Here is a 21,111-nt window from a genome sequence, read left to right as displayed (position 1 = left end):
CAGCATACACAGGGAGCAGCATACACAGGGGGGCAGCACTCACAGGGAGCAGCATACACAGGGGGCAGCATACACAGGGAGCAGCATACACAAGGGGCAGCATACACAGGGGGCAGCATACACAGGGGCAGCACTCACAGGGGGGGCATCATACACAGGGGGGCAGCATACACAGGGGGCAGCACTCACAGGGGGGGGCAGCATACACAGGGGGGCAGCATACACAGGGGCATCACTCACAGGGGCAGCACTCTGGGTGACAACCCTCATAGGTAGGGTTGGCACTCGACCATCAATATTTAACAAACATTGATAGTTTACTACAGTATCAATGGTTTTTCATTCGATGGTAAAGGGACGATGTTTTTCTGCCATTGATGGTAGAGATGCAATGATGACACGGCATTCAGTTCTACATGGATGGATTCATGCCACTGATGGAAAAATATTGATGGTGCCATCGATGGAGATAATCGATGGTTAACCATTCGATGAATGGCCCTACTCACAGGGTGGCAGCAATCTCTGGGGGACAGCAGGGGGATGACCTCCTATAAGACAGCGACAGAACTACTGGGAATACATAAACTCCCAGCCCCACACACTGCCATCATTACACGCAATCAGTACAGACAACATACTACTGGGACACGTCTTCCTAATGACACATGGCCACGCCGCACAGCACCCATCAGAAGCTCCACATTATACAGACGTGGGGCCCAGCATATCACCGGAGCCTCCTGCTTCCCCACTGCCCCTGGGGTGGAGGCTCTGCACATAGGCCGGGGAATCATTTTATGGAGTGTGGTTTGAACCCATTTTGGGACACGCCTCTAGATGGGGTTATCTGGTCATCTGCCAATCAGACTAACAGGCATCTCCGCTCCCTGATCTGTCCAACGTGTGTAGCATCATAGTAACCAGATCCTGCCACCGTCAGCTCCATACCTCCATGACATTATACATATACTACTCCTGTCTGAGCCGTGTGGTATCCTGGTAACCAGATCCTGCCACCGTCAGCACCATACCTCCATGGCATTATACATATACTACTCCTGTCTGTGCCGTGTGGCGTCCTGGTAACCAGATCCTGCCACCGTCAGCTCCATACCTCCATGGCATTATACATATAATACTCCTGTCTGAGCCGTGTGGCGTCCTGGTAACCAGATCCTGCCACCGTCAGCTCCATACCTCCATGGCATTATACATATACTACTCCTGTATAAGCCGTGTGGTGTCATGGTAACCAGATCCTGCCACCGTCAGCTCCATACCTCCATGGCATTATACATATAATACTCCTGTCTGAGCCGTGTGGTGTCATGGTAACCAGATCCTGCCACCGTCAGCTCCATACCTCCATGACATTATACATATACTACTCCTGTCTGAGCCGTGTGGCATCCTGGTAACCAGATCCTGCCACAATCAGCTCCATACCTCCATGGCATTAAACATAAACTACTCCTGTCTGAGCCGTGTGGCGTCCTGGTAACCAGATCCTGCCACCGTCAGCTCCATACCTCCATGACATTATACATATAATACTCCTGTCTGAGCCGTGTGGCGTCCTGGTAACCAGATCCTACCACCGTCAGCTCCATACCTCCATGGCATTATACATAAACTACTCCTGTCTGAGCTGTGTGGTGTCCTGGTAACCAGATCCTGCCACCGTCAGCTCCATACCTCCATGGCATTATACATAAACTACTCCTGTCTGAGCCGTGTGGCGTCCTGGTAACCAGATCCTGCCACCGTCAGCTCCATACCTCCATGGCATTATACATAAACTACTCCTGTCTGAGCCGTGTGGCGTCCTGGTAACCAGATCCTGCCACCGTCAGCTCCATACCTCCATGACATTATACATATAATACTCCTGTCTGAGCCGTGTGGCGTCCTGGTAACCAGATCCTACCACCGTCAGCTCCATACCTCCATGGCATTATACATAAACTACTCCTGTCTGAGCTGTGTGGTATCCTGGTAACCAGATCCTGCCACCGTCAGCTCCATACCTCCATGACATTATACATATAATACTCCTGTCTGAGCCGTGTGGCGTCCTGGTAACCAGATCCTACCACCGTCAGCTCCATACCTCCATGGCATTATACATAAACTACTCCTGTCTGAGCTGTGTGGTATCCTGGTAACCAGATCCTGCCACCGTCAGCTCCATACCTCCATGGCATTATACATATACTACTCCTGTCTGAGCCGTGTGGTATCATGGTAACCAGATCCTGCCACCGTCAGCTCCATACCTCCATGACATTATACATATACTACCCCTGTCTGAGCCGTGTGGTGTCATGGTAACCAGATCCTGCCACCGTCAGCTCCATACCTCCATGACATTATACATATAATACTCCTGTCTGAGCCGTGTGGTGTCATGGTAACCAGATCCTGCCACCGTCAGCTCCATACCTCCATGGCATTATACATATACTACCCCTGTCTGAGCCATGTGGCGTCCTGGTAACCAGATCCTGCCACCGTCAGCTCCATACCTCCAAGGCATTATACATATAATACTCCTGTCTGAGCCGTGTGGTGTCATGGTAACCAGATCCTGCCACCGTCAGCTCCATACCTCCATGGCATTATACATATACTACTCCTGTATGAGCCGTGTGGTGTCATGGTAACCAGATCCTGCCACCGTCAGCTCCATACCTCCATGGCATTATACATATAATACTCCTGTCTGAGCCATGTGGTATCCTTGTAACCAGATCCTGCCACCGTCAGCTCCATACCTCCATGGCATTAAACATATAATACTCCTGTCTGAGCCGTGTGGCATCCTGGCAACCAGATCCTGCCACCGTCAGCTCCATACCTCCATGACATTATACATATACTACTCCTGTCTGAGCCGTGTGGCATCCTGGTAACCAGATCCTGCCACCGTCAGCTCCATACCTCCATGGCATTATACATATACTACCCCTGTCTGAGCCGTGTGGTGTCATGGTAACCAGATCCTGCCACCATCAGCTCCATACCTCCATGGCATTATACATATAATACTCCTGTCTGAGCCGTGTGGCGTCCTGGTATCCAGATCCTACCACCGTCAGCTCCATACCTCCATGGCATTATACATAAACTACTCCTGTCTGAGCCGTGTGGCGTCCTGGTAACCAGATCCTGCCACCGTCAGCTCCATACCTCCATGACATTATACATATAATACTCCTGTCTGAGCCGTGTGGCGTCCTGGTAACCAGATCCTACCACCGTCAGCTCCATACCTCCATGGCATTATACATAAACTACTCCTGTCTGAGCTGTGTGGTATCCTGGTAACCAGATCCTGCCACCGTCAGCTCCATACCTCCATGGCATTATACATATACTACTCCTGTCTGAGCCGTGTGGTATCATGGTAACCAGATCCTGCCACCGTCAGCTCCATACCTCCATGACATTATACATATACTACCCCTGTCTGAGCCGTGTGGTGTCATGGTAACCAGATCCTGCCACCGTCAGCTCCATACCTCCATGACATTATACATATAATACTCCTGTCTGAGCCGTGTGGTGTCATGGTAACCAGATCCTGCCACCGTCAGCTCCATACCTCCATGGCATTATACATATACTACTCCTCTCTGAGCCGTGTGGCATCCTGGTAACCAGATCCTGCCACCGTCAGCTCCATACCTCCATGGCATTATACATATAATACTCCTGTCTGAGCCGTGTGGTGTCATGGTAACCAGATCCTGCCACCGTCAGCTCCATACCTCCATGGCATTATACATATACTACTCCTGTATGAGCCGTGTGGTGTCATGGTAACCAGATCCTGCCACCGTCAGCTCCATACCTCCATGGCATTATACATATAATACTCCTGTCTGAGCCGTGTGGTGTCATGGTAACCAGATCCTACCACCGTCAGCTCCATACCTCCATGACATTATACATATAATACTCCTGTCTGAGCCGTGTGGTGTCATGGTAACCAGATCCTGCCACCGTCAGCTCCATACCTCCATGACATTATACATATAATACTCCTGTCTGAGCCGTGTGGTGTCATGGTAACCAGATCCTACCACCGTCAGCTCCATACCTCCATGACATTATACATATAATACTCCTGTCTGAGCCATGTGGTGTCATGGTAACCAGATCCTGCCACCGTCAGCTCCATACCTCCATGACATTATACATATAATACTCCTGTCTGAGCCGTGTGGTGTCATGGTAACCAGATCCTACCACCGTCAGCTCCATACCTCCATGACATTATACATATAATACTCCTGTCTGAGCCATGTGGTATCCTTGTAACCAGATCCTGCCACCGTCAGCTCCATACCTCCATGGCATTAAACATATAATACTCCTGTCTGAGCCGTGTGGCATCCTGGCAACCAGATCCTGCCACCGTCAGCTCCATACCTCCATGGCATTATACATATAATACTCCTGTCTGAGCCATGTGGTGTCATGGTAACCAGATCCTGCCACCGTCAGCTCCATACCTCCATGGCATTAAACATATAATACTCCTGTCTGAGCCGTGTGGCATCCTGGCAACCAGATCCTGCCACCGTCAGCTCCATACCTCCATGACATTATACATATACTACTCCTGTCTGAGCCGTGTGGCATCCTGGTAACCAGATCCTGCCACCGTCAGCTCCATACCTCCATGGCATTATACATATACTACTCCTGTCTGAGCCGTGTGGCATCCTGGTAACCAGATCCTGCCACCGTCAGCTCCATACCTCCATGGCATTATACATATACTACTCCTGTCTGAGCCGTGTGGTGTCATGGTAACCAGATCCTGCCACCGTCAGCTCCATACCTCCATGACATTATACATAAACTACTCCTGTCTGAGCCGTGTGGCGTCCTGGTAACCAGATCCTGCCACCGTCAGCTCCATACCTCCATGGCACTATACATATAATACTCCTGTCTGAGCCGTGTGGAGCCTCATGCTGCCTGTGCTGATTGATGGGTCATTACTACTATTATTACAGTGATAGAACGCACACTCACCGAGCTGCAGGGTCCCCATCCTGTTGTCTAGTAACGTTGTCATGTCCTGAAAGCAGAAACATAAACAGCAAGGTTACAAAGATAAATGCTTACAGAGCAACACGTAATCCCTGTGCCTCACAGTCATAGGTAATCCCTGTGCCTCGCAGTCATAAGTAATCTCTGTGCCTCGCAGTCATAAGTAATCCCTGTGCCTCGCTGTCATAGGTAATCCCTGTGCCTCGCAGTCATAAGTAATCCCTGTGCCTTCCCAGAGTCATATGTAGTCCCTGTGCCTCGCAGTGATATGTAGTCTCTGTGCTTCACAGAGTCATAAGTAATCCCTGTGCCTCGCAGTCATAAATAGTCCCTGTGCTTCACAGAGTCATAAGTAGTCCCTGTGCCTCCCAGTGGCGCACCCAGGGGGGGTTTCCGAGTACCCAGAAACCCCCCTCCACTTAAAAAAAAAAAAATATTTTTTTTTTTTTAGCTGCATGAGTATTATTAATGACTGTCTAGCGTCCTCTGCAGCCTGCTGTCTTCCTGGTGGCACTTGCAAGTGCAATAAAAGTTTACTTTATTTTAATTATAGTACACAGAAGTCCACACCTTGAAGGACGAAACGCGTTCGGACTGTTTGCTGCTGAAACTCCCCTTGATGGACAGATAAGCGTTTGAACTTTTTTATCCTGTACGCATAACCTTTGGCTATCTTGTGCCGCTGGGATAGTTTGTTGCTGACCTCCCTATTCCCTTAATGGACAGATAAGCTTTTATGATTTTAAATCTTGTACGTGTGTTGTCTAGCCGTTTTTATGTGATTGTTCATTAAATCTGTATTTTATGTTGTGAAGTTACAGATTACATTTTATTGGGAATAAGCCAGTTCCCTAAACTCGTGCCTTATATTGTGAATGGCATCATTTTAATTTATGAACGATACACACTTATGTTTTGCTGTTTCTTCTTTTTACATGCTAATCCTAAAATGATGAACATCGACTGGAAGTTCTTACTTACCAGATAAGTGTCCAAGGCCATATTATTTTCTTAATCCACCCGAGTATTTATGTTATATTTGTCACTACACTCAACAGCGCTTATTTTCTTCACTACCTATATATATATATATATATATATATATATATGTGTGTGTGTAGATATATGTGTGTATATATATATATATATACACACACACACACACACACACACACACACACACACACACAGACACACTAGTTTTATGGACCCAGCATATACTGGGTCACCTCAGTCCCCAACCCCGTGATTGGCTCCGCCCAGTTCTGGAAACCCCCCCCATGCAAATCCTGCATTTGTCACTGCCTCCCAGTCATATGTAGTCCCTGTGCCTCGCAGTCATAAGTAATCCCTGTGCCTCCCAGAGTCATAAGTAGTCCCTGTGCCTCCCAGAGTCATATGTAGTCCCTGTGCCTCGTAATCATATGTAGTCCCTGTGCTTCACAAAGTCATAAGTAATCCCTGCGCCTCGCAGTCATAAGTATCCCCTGTGCCTCGCAGTCATAAGTAGTCCCTGTGCCTCCCAGAGTCATATGTAGTCCCTGTGCCTCGTAATCATATGTAGTCCCTGTGCTTCACAAAGTCATAAGTAATCCCTGTGCCTCGTAGTCATATGTAGTCCCTGTGCTTCACAAAGTCATAAGTAATCCCTGTGCCTCGCAGTCATAAGTAATCCCTGTGCCTCGCAGTCATAAGTAGTCCCTGTGCCCCGCAGTCATAAGTAGTCCCTGTGCCTTGCAGAGTGATAAATAGTTCCCCGCCGTACAGTCAGTGCACACCGGACAGCGCCTAATGCGGTCCTTCCCACTGAAATCCAACCACGTTGGATTGCAAGGGGTACAAACATCCATTTGTTTACTCGCATGCAGGGAAAATACTGACTGACGGACTTTGGGGCATATTTATCACGCTCCGTGTTTTGAATGCGCCTGTGATAAATATTCTTTGTGAAAATTCATATTGTGAAAATGAAGATTTTCACACAAATGTTCCATCTTGCTCCTGGCGGGAGACGGGCTCCGTTATTAGCTGGAGACAGAGCGGTAGTGTTACGCTATCACACTGCTGTCTGGTTCGGGTCCTCGGTGCAAGCGGCGCACGTGCGGCCGTCTTCTGGTGCATGTGTCAGTAAGGGTACACAGAGAGGGATACCGAGGATCCCTCTCTATGGAAAAATCCCAGATAGAGTAGTCCATAGGCTACTATAGAACTCCATCTGTAGGTGGCGCTAGCTAATGGGCCCAGTGCTTTGTATTCCAGAGCTAGGTAAATCTGACTGCATAGAAACCTAGGAGGGCTGCTTTGCCGTGGGAAATGGGGGGAGAGGACTGAGGGGTTGATGTATCAGGCAGTGATAAAAGTGGAGAAATGTGACCAGGAGAAGAGGAGAAGTTGCCCATAGCAACCAATAAGCTTTGAGGTAGCATTTATCAAATGCATTCTATAACGTAACAGGTAGCAGCTGATTGGTTGCCATGGGCAACTTCTCCACTGGTCCCTTTCTCCACTCTACCCCTGTGTCACTGGGCAGTCTACAGATCAGAAGCTGCAGACGGGTCCCATCGGATGGAAGTGCAGTATCATCCTCAGAATTCAGTGTGTGTTGTGATCTAGCCGCGTTATTAGCATCTAATCTCATTGCAGGATGCAAAACTTACGATGGGATGTATCAATCTACAGGGACTCTGATGTGTTCAGCATGGTGGCGAGGCATCTGCGCCTGCACGGCTAGCATTGCCGGGTAGGGCTCTGGAGGAACCGTCTGCCGGCTAACTATGCGATACATAAGCTAAAATGGGCTAACGCCATCTTCAGATGGCGCTAGCTGTGGGGGGCCAACATATGGGGGTTGCGTCTGCAGTTGGGAATCCAGAGATCCCTTCAATAATATATTTGTGCGATACAAAATATTTGTGGTTAGCTCCCCCCAAAAAACATCTGGAATAACCGCAAATATTTAATGATCAATCGGCCCCTTAGTGATTTACCTGCGACATTGAGATTATCACTACGCTGAGTGGACACAACGAGTGTATCATCACTGGGAGAGTCCAATCCAACATCTACGCAGAACAGTGTATCCTACATACCGGGAACTTATGTGTCATAATAACCTAATTATATATCATTTATTAGTAGTGGCTAATTGATGTTAGTATGTTCATCGCTGGGTACGTAGAGAGACAGTAATGACGCAAGGCCGCAGAGCACATTGCGCCTTATGATGTCACGCCCATCCTTGTGTTAAATTGCGGCAGATTTCCATCAATTTTCCCCTCTAAATCGCTGAATGTAATAAAGGCTAACCCAGGCAGCTAATTATGGAGCCTGACAAAGGGGTGGGCAGCGTCTTCCGTGGCAGCGTCTTCAGTGGCAGCGGGTCAGACAAGTTACGCAAATGCTGCAGGTGGCATCTTTTGTAATGAAGGTTCCACAACCAAGGTGTCCGGGCCGGTTAAACTTCATCCATAGGCAGTCAACAACACTCCCCGTAACCATCAACAAACGCCTCTAGATTTTTAATCAAACTGTGGATGACAACACACTACAACCGCTGTCGCAACAGTGTCACACACACACACACACACACACACACACACACACACACACACACACACACACACACACGTGCCATGCGGCTAAGACGCATGCATCAGCCATTTGCGACCGAATGTAAACTGCACCCGCCTTCTGAATCAGGGCTTTGTCTTATCGCCAAGATAAGTTTCAGCCAATCAAGAGTTGCGGAGACCCTGATTGTCCGCAGGGGATTGGAGGAATAGTACGATGGGCCTATTGTAGACAGAGGGGTGAGGCACAGGACCTGTGCAGCTATGTCACCGGCTAGAGTCACCTCCATTGTCCGGCGATTTGTGGTGGCATGCTTTGTGGTGACTTGTTAACTTTGTGCTTATTACCCCCAGTGATTTGCATACAAAACGCGGAAACAATTGTGACGGCGACTTACTGCGACCCATGTCGGCATAGCCACTTTCCTGGTGGTTTGCTGCGATTTTGCTGGAATACAGATGGTGGTTTGCAACTTCCCAGATGATTTTTTTTTTGTTTTGAACAAAATCAGAGGCTGCTTCTTCTGTAAACAGCACAATTTGTTTCCAAGTCCCAGCTTTTGGAGTTGTCTTCCCCTATGTTCTTATTATGAAATGTACTCCATCCACTCCCCCATCCAGATCAGCATCTGCACCAGGTTTAGGGTTGGCTTTCATCGTAGGCAGGGGTGAATATTTATTTCATTTTCTTATAATCACTGAACATAACGAACCATGAACTAAAATCTTTCAGGCTCTCAAAATTCCTCAGCGGATCCCCCTGACTGCTTCCCTAGGGAACTCCTGTAGCACCCCTCATCCAACCACTGCCCGGCCGATACTGCCACCAGTCATAACCTAATCAGCTATCACAGACTGCGGTCTGGATGGAATGAACAGTTGGATTATTTCTGTGATTAGAAGCAGAGATGCACCCAAACCTGGGCAATAAGTGAGATTTATAGAGCAAGGACTGAGAGAGACTAGAGCTTGGCGATAATTTAAAGATATTTTATTTTAATTTGCCCAATATTATTCATATTCTAATTATATTATTATTATTATTATTATTATCATTATCATTATTATCATTATTATTAATAATAATAATAATAATAATAATAATAATAATAATTTTATTTATATAATTCTAGGAGCAGTGGATTTTAATAATCCAAAAAATAATTATAAAATAGATAATTTTATTATATAATTCTAGCAGCTGTGAATAATAATAATAATAATAATAATAATAATAATAATAAATCAATAAAAAGGTAGTAGTAGTAGTAGTAATAATACTAATTATAATGTTATATAATTCTAGCAGCCATGATTTTTATTATTATTATTATTATTATTAAAAATTGAAATAATTTCATATAATTCCTGCAGCAGTGACTAATAATAATAATAATAATAATAATAATAATAATAATTATTATTATTATTATTAGTTTATATAATTCCTGCAGCAGCGACTAATAATAATAATAATAATAATAATAATAATAATAATAATAGAAATAATGTTATATAATTCCTGCAGCAGTGACTAATAATAATAATAATAATAATAATAATAATAATAATAATAATAATAATAATTTTATATAATTCCTGCAGCAGCGACTAATAATAATAATAATAATAATAATAATAATATATAAATCCTGCAGCAGTGCCTAATAATAATAAAAATAATAATAATTTGAAATCACTGTAGCGGCTGTGCTATTTTTGCATAAAAGTTGCCCCATTCAACTTATTATGCCAGCCACATCTGCAGCTGGTGACCCCTCAGACTCTCTGCACCTCCTCACTAACAAGTCATTTATACCTGGATTCGGACATTCAGCCCCTGTTGTATGCTGGGTAGAGAGAATAACACTCCAGCACAAGACAAAGAGATGTGAGGGTGAGAGCTGCTGCTGGAGGTGCAGGTAGACGTCCCCCAGCTGTGAGGAGAAGGGTCCTGCATAGCACAATGCTTTGTTCTCCAGTACAGGAATACTGTACATCCCAGTGCTGGCTACATGGCTGAGAAGTAGCCGCCGGTTGTACTGTAAGGAATGGCTGAGGCTCAGTGTAAGAGTTATTAGAGCCCAGATGAGATGACGGTACCTTGTTATATGGGGCGCTGATGGATCAGGGGCAGCTTCTTGCAGAGTAGATGCAGCACCACAGCTGCTTCCCAGCCAGTTGTCTTCAGGAGGTCTCCTTTCCTCTCCCAGCCTATGTGCCTCTCTCCAGCTGCCTGAGCCTTCCTTCCCTGCTTCCTCTGGGCAGCCCAGTCACTCCCAGCCCAGCCATGGTTTAAATTGCCATCCCAGATGGATGAGAGGAGGAGGCAGGGTCAGGACTCTCAGGGGAGGGGAACATTAGCAGCTAGCGGGTCTGTTCTGGAATTTCTGGCTTTCCCTAAACCAGCTCTCATTTACTTTTCACTTTGTTTTGTATCTTTTGTATTACAGTGGTTCTATCAGACTATTTTGGGTTGTGCTTCTATCATTACTTCCTGCCTGGGCTTCCTCACCCTTGTGTATGCTTCCTCTCCGCAGTCGCCTTTCCGCCCCGGCTTCCTCCTCTTTATTTCATCTTTATCCCCCGGTTCTGCATCTCCCTGTCCTCCGCTCATTCACTCGTCTATTTCTTCCTCTCGTTCGTCGTTATCTCTCTCTCATTTATCTCTCAGAGATTGGCGTCTGCGGCTTACGAAATGAAATAGCGCAGGTCCCCAGGTAAGAGACAGCCCACAAACATTAATACAGCCAATACTGGGATAGATTTATCAAAGCGATAAAGTGGAGAGAGATAATGTACCAGCCGATCTGCGATGTTACAGGTTGTGGGGTCTATGTACTAAGCCTTGGGGAGAGATAAAGTGGATGGAGATAAAGGGCGGGATGTACTAGTGTACATCGCCGCCCTGCGCCACGATGCTGATCGCATATGTACTAACATATGCGATCAGCATTGCGGAGGACAGCTCTTCCGATAAGAGCTGTCCTCCGCGATGCGCAGCGGCAGCCTGACTTCCGGGATTCGGCCCCAGAAGTCAGTCTGCGCATGCGCGGGGTGACGGGGGCGGCCGCAGGGCATGCTGGGAGGGATCCCTCACACAGCGCCGCGGAGAGAAGCCCATAGGCTTCTATGGACGTACGCCAGCTAAAACTGGCGTACCCCGCCGCGGCGCTGTCCTGCCGGCCGGGGGATGGTACATCAGCAAAATGCGGTAAACAGGGAGTTTACTGCATTTTCCGCTTAGTACATCCCGCCCATTGTACCAACATGTGCAGAACTGGTCCCGAGTTGTCACTTACATCGCCCCCAAATTGATGGATGTAAAACATAGTTTTTAATAGCATCAGTTTAAAAATGAATTTGCCGCAACGGTCATGGGGCCTAATTCAGCCCTGAACGCTTCTCTGCGATTTGGCAGAAGTCTGCGATCGGATAGCCGCCACCCATAGAGTGAAAACCCGCCCCGTGTAAGTGTGCGTATGCATGTGTACGCCCAGTGCCAGATTAAGGTCCTGGTGGGCCTGGAGCTGAAATTTATAAAGGGCCTATTGGGGGCTGCCGCAGGGGGTGTGACTACTGATATGGGGGTGTGGTCTGTGCCGTGAGGTGTGACTAGCACCAAGGAGGGCATAGCTACCCACCTTCTTTTACCCACTGCAATCTATCTCTCCTCTTTGCTAAACAAAAACACAAAAAACACAAACTATGGTTTATTAAATAAAATTAATGTTATTGAGGTTAGTAATACTCTGGGAACAAAACAAGGCCCAAATTATGTGATTCTAGCTTTTTTGTCTTTTTTTTAACCTTTTCATACTTAAGCTCCACGTGGACTACGATTTTAACGGTAACCTGTGCCGAGCGAAGCGATAGCGGAGCAAGGCACCTTGCCCGAAGCATGGCGAGCTTCGTAAGGGGACACGGTGCACTAATTGGGGTTCCCGGTCACTATACGAAGAAAATTACACCAAAACCCCCCATAAAAAACTCATGTCCACCTTTGACCTGTCGACCTAGAGACCCTGTCGACCAATAGTAGTTACTATCTACCTTCCATACCACACCCATGCGTGGGCACGCCGGTCGAATATCGCGTCTCATGATAGTATGTGCTGCACTTAATATTTATCGAATCGCAGTGCGATCGCATGTGTTTTTAAAAACACATGCGATATATCGCACCGCGATGCGTGATTGGCACACGCCGGGAGTGTGACGTGCCCATCATGTGATTACCATTCAATCTATCGCATTATCGCATGGTAATCACTTTGGCAGTTCAGGTGCGATTTCATTGCACCTGAACTGCCGGTACGATGCCCCGCGATTTCACGTGGCGGGGCATCGCACAAGTGTATGGGCACTATTACAGATAGCACACCGATATGAGGGGGCAATGTATGAACAGTCAGCATTGCTGACCGTTCTGACACCTGCAGCTGTCAGTTTCGACAGCTGCAGGTGGCGATGTCCATACACCACAGCAGGGACAGAGCTATCCCTGGCTGTGGCAGGCGCCGGCTCTGGACTGCGTAGGGGATCTCGCGTGAGTATGACATCCCGCACATGCACAGTGGAGCCGGCCGGGCAGGGGGAGACAGTGCATCAGCATTGAGCTGACGCTCTGTAAGCTCAGGAGGGCATCGCCTGAGGGGGGAGCGCTTCGACAGACAAGGTGTTAATACATCTTGCTGATGTCCCTTCCTGCTTCACCTCGGTAATAAGGCAAAGCAGGAAGTGTTATGGTGTGCACACACGGTGAGATTTTTTCTTATGATTTTGACTATAAAGTCAAAATCGTAAGAAAAGTTAGTGCAGATCGCAAGGTGAAAGTCACCTTGCGATGCCGATGCGCGGTCCCGCGTGGTCGGCATCACAAGAATAGATAGACTGTGCAGGCAAGTCAATTTTGACTATCTCTATAGAAGAGATAGTTAAAATTGACACTTAGCCAAAATCGCACCTAGGCCCTCATTCCGAGTCGTTCGCTTGGTAAATTTCTTCGCATCGCAGTGAATTTCCGCTTAGTGCGCATGCGTAATGTCCGCACTGCGACTGCGCCAAGTAATTTTACAATGAAGATAGTATTTTTACTCACGGCTTTTTCTTCGCTCCGGCGATCGTAGTGTGATTGACAGGAAATGGGTGTTTCTGGGCGGAAACAGGCCGTTTTAAGGGCATGTGGGAAAAAACGCTACCGTTTCCGGAAAAAACGCGAGAGTGGCTGGAGAAACGGGGGAGTGTCTGGGCGAACGCTGGGTGTGTTTGTGAAGTCAAACCAGGAACGACAAGCACTGAACTGATCGCAGATGCCGAGTAAGTCTGAAGCTACTCTGAAACTGCTAAGAAGTTTGTAATCGCAATATTGAGAATCTTTCGTTCGCAATTTTAAGAAGCTAAGATTCACTCCCAGTAGGCGGCGGCTTAGCGTGTGCAATGCTGCTAAAATCGGCTTGCGAGCGAACAACTCGGAATGAGGGCCATAGTCAGTATTGCAAGCACATAGGGGGTCATTCCGAATTGATCGATTTTCGCAGCGCAGCGATCAGGTGAAAAAACTGCATTTCTGCGCACGCGTATGGGCTGCAATGCACACTCGCGACGTACGGGTACAAAGCCCGTTGTGATTGTGCTCAGGTTCTAGCAAAGTTTTTCATCGCACTGACGGCCGCAAGAAGATTGACAGGAAGGGGGCGTTACTGGGTGTCAACTGACCATTTTCAGGGAGTGTTTGCAAAAACGCAGGCGTGTCTGAAAAAACGCAGGCGTGGCTGGGCGTTCGATGGGCGGGTGTATGACGTTAAATCCGGACACGAACAGGCTGAAGTGATTGCAAGTTCTGAGTAGGTTCAGAGCTACTCTGAAACTGCACAACTGTTTTTGCAGAGCTCGGCTGCACATGCGTTCGCACTTCTGCTAAGCTAAAATACACTCCCCAGTGGGCGGCGGCATAGCGTTTGCACGGCTGCTAAAACTAGCCAGCGAGCGATCAACTTGGAATGACCCCCAACATCCGTTATTCACATTACACCGCCCAGCGGCGTCCAATCATCACATTACAATGCACAGCGGCGTCCATTATTCACATTAAACTGCACTGACACATCAATTATTCACATTACAGCGCATGGCAGCGTCCGTTACTCACATTACACCGCATAGCGGCGGCACATTATTCACATTATAGCGCACGGTGGTGTCACACTAAAGCACACAGCTACTTTCGTTACTCACATTACACCGCACAGCGACTTCCATTACTCACATTAGAGAGCACAGCGACCTCCGTTACTCACATTACACCGCACAGTGACTTCCGTTACTCACATTACAGCGCACAGCGACTTCCATTACTCACATTACAGCGCACAGCGACTTCCGTTACTCACATTACAGCGCACAGCGACTCCCGTTATTCACAGGACAGCGCACACGACTTCCGTTACTCACATTACACCACACAGTGACTTCCGTTACTCACATTACAGTGCACAGCGACTTCCGTTACTCACATTACAGTGCACAGCGACTTTCGTTACTCACATTACAGCGCACTGCGACTTCCGTTATTTATATTACAGCGCACAGCGACTTCCGTTACTCACATTACAGCGCACAGCGACTTCCGTTATTCACAGGACAGTGCACAGCGACTTTCGTTACTCACATTACACCGCACAGTGACTTCCGTTATTTATATTACAGCGCACAGCGACTTCCGTTACTCACATTACAGCGCACAGCGACTTCCGTTATTCACAGGACAGTGCACACCGACTTCCGTTACTCACATTACACCGCACAGTGACTTCCGTTACTCACATTATAGTGCACAGCGACTTCCGTTACTCACATTACAGCGCACAGCGACTTCCGTTACTCACATAACACCGCACAGCGACTTCCGTTACTCACATTACAGCGCACAGCGACTTCCGTTACTCACATTACACTGCACAGTGACTTCCGCTATTTATATTACAGCGCACAGCGACTTCCGTTACTCACATTACAGTGCACAGCGACTTCCGTTACTCACATTACACCGCACAGCGATTTCCGTTACTCACATTACACCGCACAACGATTTCCGTTACTCACAATACAGCGCACAGTGACTTCTGTTACTCACATTACAGCGCACACCGACTTCCGTTACTCACATTACACCGCACAGCGATTTCCGTTACTCACATTACAGCGCACAGCGACTTCTGTTACTCACATTACAGCGCACAGCGACTTCCGTTACTCACATTACACCGCACAGCGACTTCCGTTACTCACATTACAGCGCACAGCGACTTCCGTTACTCACATTACACCGCACAGTGACTTCCGTTATTTATATTACAGCGCACAGCGACTTCCGTTACTCACATTACAGCGCACAGCGACTTCCGTTATTCACAGGACAGTGCACACCGACTTCCGTTACTCACATTACACCGCACAGTGACTTCCGTTACTCACATTATAGTGCACAGCGACTTCCGTTACTCACATTACAGCGCACAGCGACTTCCGTTACTCACATTACACCGCACAGCGACTTCCGTTACTCACATTACAGCGCACAGCGACTTCTGTTACTCACATTACAGCGCACAGCGACTTCCGTTACTCACATTACACCGCACAGCGATTTCCGTTACTCACATTACACCGCACAACGATTTCCGTTACTCACAATACAGCGCACAGCGACTTCTGTTACTCACATTACAGCGCACAGCGACTTCCGGTACTCACATTACACCGCACAGCGACTTCCGGTACTCACATTACACCGCACAGCGATTTCCGTTACTCACATTACAGTGCACAGCGACTTCTGTTACTCACATTACAGCGCACAGCGACTTCCGTTACTCACATTACACCGCACAGCGATTTACGTTACTCACATTACAGCGCACAGCGACTTGCGTTATTCACATTACAGCGTACTGCAACTTCCGTTACTCACATTACACCGCACAGTGACTTCCGTTACTCACATTACACCGCACAGCGATTTCCGTTACTCACATTACACCGCACAGTGACTTCCGTTACTCACATTACACCGCACAGTGACTTCCGTTACTCACATTACACCGCACAGCGATTTCCGTTACTCACATTACAGCGCACAGCGACTTCCGTTACTTGCATTACACCGCACAGTGACTTCCGTTACTCACATTACAGCGGACAGCGACTCCCGTTACTCACATTACAGTGCACAGCGACTTCCGTTACTCACATTACAGCGCACTGCGACTTCCGTTACTCACATTACACCGCACAGTGACTTCCGTTATTTATATTACAGCGCACAGCGACTTCCGTTACTCACATTACAGCGCACAGCGACTTCCGTTATTCACAGGACAGTGCACACCGACTTCCGTTACTCACATTACACCGCACAGTGACTTCCGTTACCCACATTATAGTGCACAGCGACTTCCGTTACTCACATTACAGCGCACAGCGACTTCCGTTACTCACATTACACCGCACAGCGACTTCCGTTACTCACATTACAGCGCACAGCGACTTCCGTTACTCACATTACACCGCACAGTGACTTCCGTTATTTATATTACAGCGCACAGCGACTTCCGTTACTCACATTACAGCGCACAGCGACTTCCGTTACTCACATTACACCGCACAGCGATTTCCGTTACTCACATTACACCGCACAACGATTTCCGTTACTCACAATACAGCGCACAATGACTTCTGTTACTCACATTACAGCGCACACCGACTTCCGTTACTCACATTACACCGCACAGCGATTTCCGTTACTCACATAACAGCGCACAGCGACTTCTGTTACTCACATTACAGCGCACAGCGACTTCCGTTACTCACATTACACCGCACAGCGACTTCCGTTACTCACATTACAGCGCACAGCGACTTCCGTTACTCACATTACACCGCACAGTGACTTCCGTTATTTATATTACAGCGCACAGCGACTTCCGTTACTCACATTACAGCGCACAGCGACTTCCGTTATTCACAGGACAGTGCACACCGACTTCCGTTACTCACATTACACCGCACAGTGACTTCCGTTACTCACATTATAGTGCACAGCGACTTCTGTTACTCACATTACAGCGCACAGCGACTTCCGTTACTCACATTACACCGCACAGCGACTTCCGTTACTCACATTACAGCGCACAGCGACTTCTGTTACTCACATTACAGCGCACAGCGACTTCCGTTACTCACATTACACCGCACAACGATTTCCGTTACTCACAATACAGCGCACAGCGACTTCTGTTACTCACATTACAGCGCACAGCGACTTCCGGTACTCACATTACACCGCACAGCGATTTCCGTTACTCACGTTACAGCGCACAGCGACTTCTGTTACTCACATTACAGCGCACAGCGACTTCCGTTACTCACATTACACCGCACAGCGATTTACGTTACTCACATTACAGCGCACAGCGACTTGCGTTATTCACATTACAGCGTACTGCAACTTCCGTTACTCACATTACACCGCACAGTGACTTCCGTTACTCACATTACAGCGCACAGCGACTTCCGTTACTCACATTACACCGCACAGCGACTTCCGTTACTCACATTACAGCGCACAGCGACTTCTGTTACTCACATTACAGCGCACAGCGACTTCCGTTACTCACATTACACCGCACAGCGATTTCCGTTACTCACATTACACCGCACAACGATTTCCGTTACTCACAATACAGCGCACAGCGACTTCTGTTACTCACATTACAGCGCACAGCGACTTCCGGTACTCACATTACACCGCACAGCGATTTCCGTTACTCACATTACAGCGCACAGCGACTTCTGTTACTCACATTACAGCGCACAGCGACTTCCGTTACTCACATTACACCGCACAGCGATTTACGTTACTCACATTACAGCGCACAGCGACTTGCGTTATTCACATTACAGCGTACTGCAACTTCCGTTACTCACATTACACCGCACAGTGACTTCCGTTACTCACATTACACCGCACAGCGATTTCCGTTACTCACATTACAGCGCACAGCAACTTGCGTTATTCACATTACAGCGCACTGCAACTTCCGTTACTTGCATTACACCGCACAGCGACTTCCGTTACTCACATTACAGCGCACAGCGACTCCCGTTACTCGCATTACACCGCACAGCGACTTACATTACTCACATTGCACCGCACGGCGATTTCCGTTACTCACATTACACCGCACAACGATTTCCGTTACTCACAATACAGCGCACAGCGACTTCTGTTACTCACATTACAGTGCACAGCGACTTCCGGTACTCACATTACACCGCACATCGATTTCCGTTACTCACATTACAGCGCACAGCGATTTCCGTTACTCACATTACAGCGCACAGCGACTTGCGTTATTCACATTACAGCGCACAGCGACTTCCATTACTCACATTACACCGCACAGCGATTTACGTTACTCACATTACAGCGCACAGCAACTTGCGTTATTCACATTACAGCGCACAGCGACTTCCGTTACTTGCATTACACCGCACAGCGACTTCCGTTACTCACATTACAGCGCACAGCGACTCCCGTTACTCGCATTACACCGCACAGCGACTTGCGTTATTCACATTACAGCGCACAGCGACTTCAGTTACTCACATTACACCGCACAGCGACTTCCGTTACTCACATTACAGCGCACAGCGACTCCCGTTACTCGCATTACACCGCACAGCGACTTGCATTATTCACATTACAGCGCACAGCGACTTCGGTTACTCACATTACAGCGCACAGCGGCAACTGTCATTCACATTACAACACCCAGCAGCGTCTGTTACTCACATTACACTGGACAGCAGCGTCACATTATTCACATTACAGAGTACAGCGGTGTCACATTATTCATATTACAGCGTACACCGGCGTCACATTACAACGCACTGAGGCGTCCATTATTCACATTACACCACCCAGCGGCGTCTGTTACTCACATTACACTGCGGGTGGGGGTGCCGATAGAACTGTTCTATCACAAGAGCACTTTGTTTGCAGGCAGAGGTCAGAGAGATTAGAGAAGACTCATACTCACCTCTCCTGCTGGATCCACCGCGGCCGCACTATCTCTTTCTCTGAGGTCTGCACAATAACGTCAACGGAGTTTGGCGCGCAGATCTCCTCCTCTTCCTGACAGCCGGGTGGTGTGGGGACGGGACCTGTTCTCCTGTTAGTGGCCGGTGGCCGCAGCGCACAAGGCAAAGTACATTAATTTAGTGATGCGTGGGGGGGCGGGGCCACAGATGATAGGCGGGACCACACCCCAATCAGCCCACTGGGCCTCTGCTTGGTAGAACTAATGACCAATCCGGCCCTGGTCACCAGAGTTCTGTCTTGCCCACTGTGCTTGCAGTAAATGAGGAGGGTGAAAGTACAGACAGAACCACAATTCGTTTGCACTACTGCTGAATACAGTTCCTGTCCTGGCAGCAGGGCTGTTGCTGGGAAGTCTGCTGATGAAGCTCCTTCATTTGTCTCCTTCTCCCTTCCTGCCATTGGGGACCTGCCAGCAGCTGGACTCCACCACCCACAGGCAATCAAATCGCGGGCATAATGCCGTGAAGGGGCGTGACCTAATGCCGCGAGGGGGCGGAGCTACGATCCCGGGCGAGAACATGAAAAAAACTTTGCCTATACAGTGTGATACAGGTCCCCCGCATGTGACACTGACCGGCGCTGCCATGGGGGGGTGGGGGGTTTGGAGAGGAGAGGAGGCTGGTGTTGTTGCTGCCGGAGGGGGCGGGCCCTAGGGGGCGCTGCAGTAGCAGGAGGAAAAAAAATCCTGTTTACAGCAGCATAGACACTTGCAGATACCGTGGGCCTATTTTAGAGGGTGGGCCTGGAGCTGCAGCTCCATCAGCCCCATTGTTAATCCGGCCCTGTGTACGCCGTGCGAAAACTTCACCAGACAGCGGATATCTGCAAATCCGTTCACAAGTCACTCACCATGGAATGATTTTTCCAGTCTCTGCGCAGTCCAGGACTTACTCCTCCAGTGCCATACACACAGGCTGACCTGGGCCGAAGCTGACGTCACACACCCGCCCTGAAAACGCTTGGTGACGCCTGCGTTTTTCCTGACACTCCCAGAAAACGGTCCGTTACCAACCACAGACGCCCGCTTCCTGTCACTCAGCCTGCGTTCGCCTAACGATAAAAAGAATGCAGGATTTTTTCGCAGTTTGGCCTCGCGCCTGCGTATTACAATCCGTACGCATGCGCAGTCGTTCGATAATCGCCCACTGTGCGATTTCACATACCAGCCATCAGGTCTGAATTAGGCCCTTAGAAATGTAATACCCCTTTCAGACTGAATGAGGCGGGTCGTACCCGGGAGCCTGACACGGGTGCTTTCCGGCTGCGACCCACTTCAGGCCCCTCGCCAACGCTGTTTCCAACCCGGCATAT

At 48.3% G+C, this 21,111-nt stretch overlaps 1 protein-coding gene across 2 annotated transcripts in view; it reads right to left on the bottom strand.

Annotated features, from left to right (window-relative positions):
- Window positions 1-20,360, bottom strand: part of HSPA12B (heat shock protein family A (Hsp70) member 12B) — a 188,355-nt gene extending 167,995 nt beyond the window's left edge. Inside the window, exons 1-2 of one of the 2 annotated variants that reach the window (XM_063925359.1) lie at window positions 19,739-20,360; window positions 5,050-5,095 (exon numbers count right to left, since the gene is read on the bottom strand). In XM_063925359.1, the coding sequence (XP_063781429.1) occupies window positions 5,050-5,092 (43 nt within the window). In that variant the 5' untranslated portion in view covers window positions 5,093-5,095; window positions 19,739-20,360. Of the gene's footprint in view, window positions 1-5,049; window positions 5,096-10,739; window positions 10,939-19,738 lie in introns of those variants that run through there. The other variant, XM_063925358.1, reaches the window with a different exon arrangement.
- Between the last annotated feature and the right edge of the window lie 751 nt (window positions 20,361-21,111).

This window comes from Pseudophryne corroboree, chromosome 1 (genome assembly GCF_028390025.1).
Source record: "Pseudophryne corroboree isolate aPseCor3 chromosome 1, aPseCor3.hap2, whole genome shotgun sequence".
In the NCBI taxonomy this organism is placed as follows: domain Eukaryota; kingdom Metazoa; phylum Chordata; class Amphibia; order Anura; family Myobatrachidae; genus Pseudophryne; species Pseudophryne corroboree.
This window is presented reverse-complemented; position numbering and strand designations above follow the sequence as displayed.